This window comes from Triticum dicoccoides, chromosome 2A, assembly GCF_002162155.2.
Source record: "Triticum dicoccoides isolate Atlit2015 ecotype Zavitan chromosome 2A, WEW_v2.0, whole genome shotgun sequence".
NCBI classification, from domain to species: Eukaryota; Viridiplantae; Streptophyta; class Magnoliopsida; order Poales; family Poaceae; genus Triticum; species Triticum dicoccoides.
Window position 1 is genome coordinate 134676351 of NC_041382.1, and position 9119 is coordinate 134685469.

Consider the following 9119-nt stretch of genomic DNA (forward strand, 5'->3'; position numbering starts at 1 on the left):
TCAGTGTGGCATTGAGAATAATTAACCATAATATTATCTAGGAGTTTAGTAGCTTCTCCTAAAGTGATTTCCATAAAAGTGCCTCCCGCGGCCGAATCTAAAAGATTTCTAGAAGCAAAATTCAATCCAGCTTAAATTTTTTGTATAATCATCCGTAAATTCAAACCATGTGTAGGGAAATTACATATCATTAATTTCATACTCTCCCAAGCTTGTGCAACATGCTCATGATCAAGTTGCTTAAAATTCATAATATCGTTTCTAAGAGAGATGATCTTAGCAGGAGGGAAATACTTAGAGATAAAAGCATCTTTACACTTATTCCAAGAATTAATACTATTTTTAGGCAAAGAAGAGAACCAAGTTTTAGCACGATCTCTAAGAGAAAACGGAAATACCTTCAATTTAACAATATCATTATCCACATCTTTATTCTTTTGCATACCACATAAATTAACAAAGTTGTTTAGATGGGTAGCGGCATCTTCACTAGGAAGGCCAGCAAATTGATCTTTCATGACAAGATTCATCAAAGCAGTATTAATTTCACAAGATTCGACATCGGTAAGAGGAGCAATCAGAGTGCTAATAAAATCATTGTTGTTGGTATTGGAAAAGTCACACAATTTAGTATTGTCTTGAGCCATCGTGACAACCAATCAATCCAACAAGCAAGCACAGAAGAGGCAAGCGAAAGGAGACGAACGGAAAAGAGGCGGATAAAACGGCAAGGGTGAAGTGGGGGAGAGGAAAACGAGAGGCGAATGGCAAATAATGTAATGTGAGGGATAAGAGTTTGTGATGGGTAGTTGGTATGTCTTGACTTATGCGTAGATCTCCCCGGCAACGGTGCCAGAAATCCTTCTTGCCACCTCTTGAGCATGCGTTGGTTTTCCCTTGAAGAGGAAAGGGCGATGCAGAAAAGTAGCGTAAGTATTTCCCTCAGTTTTTTAGGACCAAGGTATCAATCCAGTAGGAGACTACACGCAAGTCCCCTAGTACCTGCACAAACAAACAAGAACCTCGCAACCAACGCGATAAAGGGGTTGTCATTCCCTTCACGGTCATTTACGGAAGTGATATCTGATAGATATAATAAGATGAATATTTTTGGTATTTTTGTGGTATAGATTGGAAAATAAAGATTGTAAAATAGATAGTAAACTAGAATTGTAGATTGGAAACTTATATGATGTAAAGTAGACCCGGGGGCCATAGGTTTCACTAGTGGCTCTCTCAAGATAGCATGTATTACGGTGGGTGAACAAATTACTGCCGAGCAATTGATAGAAAAGCGCATAGTTATGATGATATCTAAGGCAATGATCATGAATATAGGCATCACGTCCGTGACAAGTAGACCTAAACGATTCTCCATCTACTACTATTACTCCACACATCAACCACTATCCAGCATGCATCTAGAGTATTAAGTTCATAAGAACGGAGTAACGCATTAGGCAAGATGACATGATATAGAGGGATAAACTCAAGCAATATGATACAAACCCCATCTTTTTATCCTTGATAGCAACGATACAATACGTGTCGTTTTACTTTGTCACTGGGATCGAGCACCGCAAGATTGAACCCAAAGCAAAGCAGTTCTCCCATTGCAAGAAAGATCAATCTAGTAGGCCAAACTACACCGATAATTCGAAGAGACTTGCAAAGATATCAAATCATGCATATAAGAATTCAGAGAAGAATCAAATAATATCATAGATAATCAAGTTCATAAACCCACAATTTATCGGATCTCGGCAAACACACCGCAAAAAGAGTTACATCGAATAGATCTCCAAGAAGATCGAGGAGAACTTTGTATTGAGATCCAAAGAGAGAGAAGAAACCATCTAGCTAATAACTATGGACCCGAAGGTCTGTGGTAAACTACTCACACATCATCGGAGAGGCTATGGTGTTGATGTAGAAGCCCCATGATCGAATCCCCCTCCGAAAGATCGCCGAAAAAGGCCACAAGATGGGATCTCATGGGTACAGAAGGTTGCGGCGGTGGAAAAGGTGTTTCGTGGCTCTCCCCGAAGGTTTCGGGGTATAAGAGTATATATAGGCGAAAGAAGTAGGTCGGTGGAGCTGCGAGGGGCCTACGAGGGTGGGGGGCGCGCCTAGGCCCCCTGGGCGCGCCCTCCTACCTCGTGGCCGCCTCGTTGCTTCCTTGACGTCCACTCCAAGTCTCCTGGATCACGTTTGTTCCAAAAACGATCCTCGCGAAGGTTTCATTTTGTGACACGCGTCCAACTCAAGCACCAGTGACACGCGCAAAGCTATATCTCGCTTACTGCAAGAGTCTTCCCTTCGCTCACGCTGAAGTCTCTACAATTGCGGGCCGGCCCATTTCACGCTAAAAGAAATAACGTAAAGAAAAAGGGTCGCGGTCTACTAGCCACAGTGTTGCATTGCTAGCCAACCGACCACCATCCGGTTTGTGATTAATTAGTAGGTCATGACCTTGTTAAAGAAATAGAGTCGGGTTTTATTCATTTTTCTATGTTATTAATAGTTTTTCTATTTTCTTTCATTTTCTAAGTTTCTTTTTGTTTTTCACTAGATTTTTTATTTTATTTATTTTTCTTCAGTTTTATTTTTTCTTCTTGCTTTTCATTGTTTTTCTTGTGTTTTCTACCGGTTTTCATTGTTTTTCTATGCACATTTTTGCTTTATATTTAATGCATTTTTCTAATACACGTGTAATGTTTTTCAAATACAAGATTAAGATTTATTGAATACAGGGTCAAATTATATAAATATACATTTAACATTCTAAAATACCAGATATGCATTTTTTAATACATGGTGTTTTTCTATACCATCCGCAATTTTTTTCTATACACATTTAACATTTTTCAAATGCTTGAGTAACGGTTTTAGAAAACTAGATCTATATTTTTGAAAATACATGGTGAACATTTCTTCTATGCACATTTTAAAAAATCAAATGCTTGACTAACATTTTTCAAATACCAGATCTACATTTTCCAATAGCTGGTCAATACTTTTTCTGCACAAATTTGAAAATTTTGAAATGCTTGATTAATTTTTTTGAAATACAAGTTAATTTTTTTAATACATGGTCAACATTTTTATATACAAATTTAACATTTCTTCATATGCTTGGATTTAACTTTTTTTTGAATACATGATAAACTTTTTTCACACAATTTGTGTTTTTTTCTATACATGAGAAACATTTTGCTATACAAATTTAACATTTTTGAAATGCCACTCGCAAAAAAAAGATTTTTTAAATGCATGATTAATATTTTTTTCAATATATACAATATATATATATAGGATATTTGAAAGTATAAACGAAACACTTTGGAAAATAATAGCCGGGGTTCCAAGGAATTGGCATGTTTGGTCTCGGCAGACCGCACCCATAGCTCCATAATGTCCCCCGCATCATTGACATCGATATTTACTGAACCTGCTGGAGGGGCGATCCACTGTGTTGGGCGTACAACAAATGAGCTAGTAGATTTCGGGTATCAATGTTTGGATGGCATTCAATTCTCCCAAGTATGACTGCAAAAATCCCTGCATGTTGAACGGACTTTGGTAAGTCTGTTCGTGAGCCGCCTACCAAACGGTTAGCTTGGTAAGCTACCTACAAAAACTTGCAATCAAATGTTCATGAGCTGCCTTCCGACGTGCTCCCACTGAGCCCACAAAGTAACCACGAAAATAATGAACTCGTCTTGGGGCAGTGACTCGTGCATGGAAATAACCATCTCTTTGTGTTGTCATCCACATTCATGCTCAAAGATGCAGTAATCGGATCCGATGATAGTGCCCATGTGCTCCTTGACACGGCACAGTTTAGGAGTGCAAGTCTCCAAGTGTCTTCCACGCCACAAAGGCAGCATGAGCTCGTGTTGGACATACTGTGATGGTTCAGAAGGGCTGTCGTCGGAATAGAATGTTGGGCCAATCTCCACGAGAAGTAAATTTTTGTTCTACTTTCGCGAGAAGCACAACTTATGCTACCCCGAAAAAAGGAAATATCACAGCCTGAGCTTCCAAAAAAAGTGAAACTGCAACTGTGCTTCCATTTTTTCCATTTATTGGTATTTCATTTTTTGGTTGACGGTTTATTTTGCTTTTCAGTTTTTTGTATTAGTTTTTTGGTTTTTTCATGCAAGAAAGTTCATTCAAAATCTATTAACATTGATCTAGTTTTAAAGATCTTGACCCGAGAAATCTAACTGTCAAAAGTAAGAATGATTTGATATGCAGACACACGGTTTAAGAGATAAAATGTTTTGTATAAACAAATCTAGGTTGCAATAAATGGCGCGTATGCGGTGCATCATTTTGCCAGCGTGTGAGAAGATGAGGAGTGGTCTTTGCAATGGATAACTCTCAACTAGTAATTTTGTATAAATGCAATGGGGGGGGCCCTTAGTCTGTGTGTAGACACCATTCAAAAAAGAAAGTCCATGCAGATTGGCCCAGGGGCTCCTAAACGGCGCCTTAAGCGCCACTTGAGCAGCCGGCCCTCACGCGCCTGGTCTATTGCGCCGGCCCATCAAGCACGTGTGACCGTTCGACCGATCGCTGGATAGGTCCGGAATTTGAAAAATACTCGCGAATCTTAACAAAGTTTTACAATTTTTTAAAAAGTTCATCAAATTTTAAAAACAAACCTTTTAAAAAATCACCAATTTTGAAAAAAAGTTCATCAAATTTGAAAAAATATCATCGGTTTGGAGAATAAGTTCATCAAAATTGAAAAAACGTTCATCGAACTTAAAAAAAGTTCATCAAATTCAAAAAAATCATTGATTTTGCAAAAATGTACATGGATTTTGGAAAAACTTCATCGATTTTGAAGAATACTTCACGAGTTTAAAAAATAAAGAAAAAAGGACAAAGAAAAGAAAAAAAGGAAAGGAAAGATGAAAGAGAAAAGGAGGAAACAATATGTATTTAACCATAGCAAGTGAGGTTCGCAAAAAAAACGATAGCAAGTGAGGTGTCTGGGTTGGTTATCGTGGCTACACTCAACACGGCAGTCGCATGTTCTATTTCACACTACGCGTGTATTTTTTGCAGTTTAAAAACAGAAGAAAAAAAGTGCAAGCAGCCTGCCCTGAGGTAACTGAATAAACGGGGGCCGAGGGCGCCGTATAGGTTTTGCCGATTGGACCGGACAAGCCTATACTGTATAGCCGTGGGCTTTTAGACGAGCGAGTTGGACAATGCATTCCTCGTGGGCTGTCGTGGTTCTTCCATAAAAATAAAAATAAAAATAAAAGCCAGGACGACCCGGCGCGCGCCGCCTCCCTCGCCGACCAGACCCCGCCGGCACCGGCCGGCGCCTCGTACGCACGCACGCACACGCATCGTCCGCTCTCTCGTTTTTTTTGAGGGGTTCGTCCGCTCTCTCGTAGGCACGCACACACGCATCGTTCGATCTCCAGCTCTCCACTCCACACCTGGTCGGCCGCGCCTGGCACACCCACCGCCCACGAACCCGCCCGCGGGCGCGTGCCGGGCAGCTCGCCGCCCACGCGCGCTGTCGCCGGCCGGGACGGCCGCGTGGCCTCAATTAAAAGGAAAACCCGACCACGCGGGCCGGCTCCGTTTATTTACGATCCCAAGAATCTGCCGTCCGCGTCTACCCTTACGATCGATCACGCAACGCTTCGACGTGCCGCGCACACGGCACGCCCACTCCACCACCGCCTCCGGACGGCCGCTACCTGCCGCCGCAAGCCTGGAGCACGCGCGCGCTCAAAGCAGCCGACGCGCTGCTAACGCTAATGCCACCGTGTTGCACGAGCGGAAATCGCTGGCACGGATAGGAGGAGGATCACGCCTCCAGGTCAACGCGGCCGTGCACGCACTGCCAATGTGAACGACGACGACGTACGCCGGCTTCTCCCTTGCAAGTTACCGCTGGCGTGTTCGATTCAGCAGGGGCCAGTTGTAACAAGCAATAGACAAGGCGAAGCATCACTGTCCCAGCCTCGTTTCTCTTGGCTTCTTCCTTCAGCAAGCGCCCTACACGTTCCACGAGAATTGCTAAGCGTCTGCCTAGCCAAGTAGCGACCCGGACAGGTACGCGTGTGGACGTTGACCACCAGCGCCGTCACATCTTCTTTTTGTATAGTACAACAACTTGCACCAGGCAGTGTGTAATTCTTCAATCATCAAAGTAGAATCTATCTACACACAAACTCGCCTAGCTAGAAACACCACACCACACGTACGGCTGCCGTATTCTCATCAAACACGACGCCATGGTATCGTACCAGTTTATTCACCATCCACGTTCCACGAGATAACGAGGCGCTCCCCGCAAAAAAAGAGAGAGAGAGAGAGATAACGAGGCGCTCACGTGATGTGCTTAAACAAGCAAGCCGTGCGGTGCCGCGGTGCGGTACGAAACGGCCGCGGCAAGTTAATCAGTCGCAGCCGCGGGACAGCACAGGCAGGGCGGACGGACGCCTTTGGCGCCACCCAGACCACAAGCAACGGCGGGACCCCGGCCCGGCCCGCCCACTTGGCCACAGCTGGCAGGCGGACCCGGTCCCGGTCCCGCGCCCCCGCCCAATGCCGCGGCACCACGTGGCGCGCGCGGGCCCGGCCTCATAATTCAGTCGCACGTACGCCGGCCCCACACGCCAGCATCTCGCGCCCGCGCACGACGACGACGGGCCGGATAAATACGGACTCCGGACGCGCTCACGGACACGAACGGGGCTTTTCTTCCTCTCTGGTCATCGTCGGAGCAGCAGCAATCACCGGCGTTGAGAAGGCGGCGGGGCTACGAATCAGTGAGCTGGAGGTCTTGACCATGGAGGCGGAGGTGCAAGCGCGCGAGGAGGTGGAGGAGGAGGAGGAGGAGGTGGCGTGCGAGTGCTGCGGGTTCACGGAGGAGTGCACGGCGCCGTACATCGCCGGCGTGCGCTCGCGGTACGGCGGGCGGTGGATCTGCGGGCTGTGCGGGGACGCGGTGGCCGAGGAGATGTGCAGGGCCTCGCCGCCGGTGTCGCCCGCGGAGGCGCTGGACCGCCACGCCTGCGTGTGCGGCGAGGGGCGCCGCGCGTCCGCTCCCCCGTCGCCCGGCGACGAGCTCATCGCGGCCCTGCGGCTGCTGCTCCGCCGCAGGCTGGGCTCGCCGTCGCCGCCGAGGCTGGTCCGCTCCACGCCGAGCAGCCCGAGGCGCGACGCCGTGGCCCCCGCCGCGGCCGCGGGCGCCGGGCCCGGCGCCGGCGGCCCGCTCGCGCGCACCGAGAGCTGCTTCGCCGCGCTCGTGGAGTAGCGAGCGTCCAAGAGGCCCAAACCGAGGCCTCCCCGGAAAATCAAAAAAAGAACCTGATGGTAGTCTCTTCTTTTAGTTTCCTTTTTTGCAATTTTCCTTCGTCCTCTGTAAATATGCATGCCATGTAATGATCCCGTTTCTAGCTTAGGATGATGCAGCCGTGAGAGGAATAAAACCAATGTGTACAGAGTGAATACAGTAACAAAAAATATGACCAAATGGAAGTGGAAGTAATTCCATGTGTTTATCATCATCCTAGTGGTTTCTATTTCTCTACGTTGCTCCTTGCTTCTGCTCAAGTTCATGCATTCGCCTCTTCTTCAAACAGCTTCTCTATAGCAGAAGCATATGCATATTGCATAGGAATGCACTTTTTCGTAGCAAAGAGGGAAAAAAGGAAAACACTTTTGGTAGAGCATCTGATCTCGATGAGAAGTTGGAAACCGAACCAGATCAATCATCTATGCAAAAGCCGCTTCCCATCCGGTGATGATCAGATCGATTCGGATTCGATATGGATGAGGATACATCATTTTCATGGATAAACTGAAGTGCAATACCACTTCTTGTTCATGACAGAAATAAAAGAAAACTAGCGCAGGAAGCAGCCAGCCCGTTTTTCAACCGCGGTACTGTAGTTTTTTGTTACCATCTTTATCATTACGGCGCATTGTTCACGTGGCGCGCCTGCTCCATGATACGATGCCTCGGCCCTGCATTTCAAAGCCTCGCAATCAGGCAGACAGAGTACGTACCAGAGAGCTCTGCATCCGTCCAGTGCCATCTCGATCGTTCGCTCCCCTCAACAGCGAACCTATTAATTTAGCGGCTAATCGGGCCAGAAGCAACCACGTCTGTCACTGTTAGAGCCTGCCGTAGCACGCCATTGCTGGCCGACGCGCCATTGATCGCGAGACCAGCCATATAATTAAGGGAAGTGCGGACAGACAGATACCGTCTTCACCCAGTGGCTGCCGGTACACGCAACCAGGACCCTTCCTCGTCCCGTGGACGTATGCAATGCAGGTGCAGGTGCGGCAGCAGCAGCTCTAGTAGTAGTAAAGTAAAACAGTGGATGTGCATGCGTGTGTAGTAGTCACCGCGTGCCTTGGTGGATCCACGTCGGCACGGCCCCTACCGATGTGGACGCCGAATACGCATCGGCCGAGTGGAGTGTAATCCGCCGTGGCGAGTGCTCCTGCTGGTGCTTTTTGCCACCCTTTTTCTGTTTCGATCGATGCTTTTGGTTTTGGTTCTGGTTCTGAAACGGCATGAGGTTTGTTTATGTATGTGATTCGAGGAGGAGAGCATGATGACCCACAGAGAGTAGATTAGTCTCCCCCACCGTGAAAATAGTCGGTCATCTTCCCGTGGCCTTATCCCTCGCCGACGCCGACGCCGACGCCGGACTTGGCTTTGCGAAGCTAGAAGCGGCGGCGCCCCCTGGCTCCGTGGTCACAGACAAACCACAGGCCCAATGAACTCCCGATTGCAGCTGCTATTGCTTTCGCAGTTAGGCGCAGTTCCGATGCAGCGGCAGTAGCAACAACTTTGGCACTCTGGGCATGGTTAGCAAGAGACAGACAAGACAAGCACGGCCCCGTCCCGCGAGCTGGTCCAGTTAACTAATCCAACTCAGCTCGCTTATCACACTCATCAGTGCCGTGACGGCCTACGTGAGCCGCACCAATAATTGAAGTTCACCACTGTAGACCAAACCATCAGTGGTTCCATGAGATAATTAACAGTTGAAACAACCACGCATGTACAGAAAAAGAAGAGCATCATTGATCCGAACTGGCGAAGCACTGTTGACCTGGAGCAA

General features: G+C 47.0%; 1 protein-coding gene across 1 annotated transcript; it reads left to right on the top strand.

Annotated features, from left to right (window-relative positions):
- Window positions 1-6695: 6695 nt before the first annotated feature.
- On the top strand, window positions 6696-7547 carry LOC119359166. The gene has a single exon (XM_037625477.1). The coding sequence runs from the start codon at window positions 6827-6829 to the stop codon at window positions 7292-7294; it is 468 nt and encodes a 155-aa protein (XP_037481374.1). The 5' UTR covers window positions 6696-6826; the 3' UTR covers window positions 7295-7547.
- Window positions 7548-9119: the final 1572 nt, after the last annotated feature.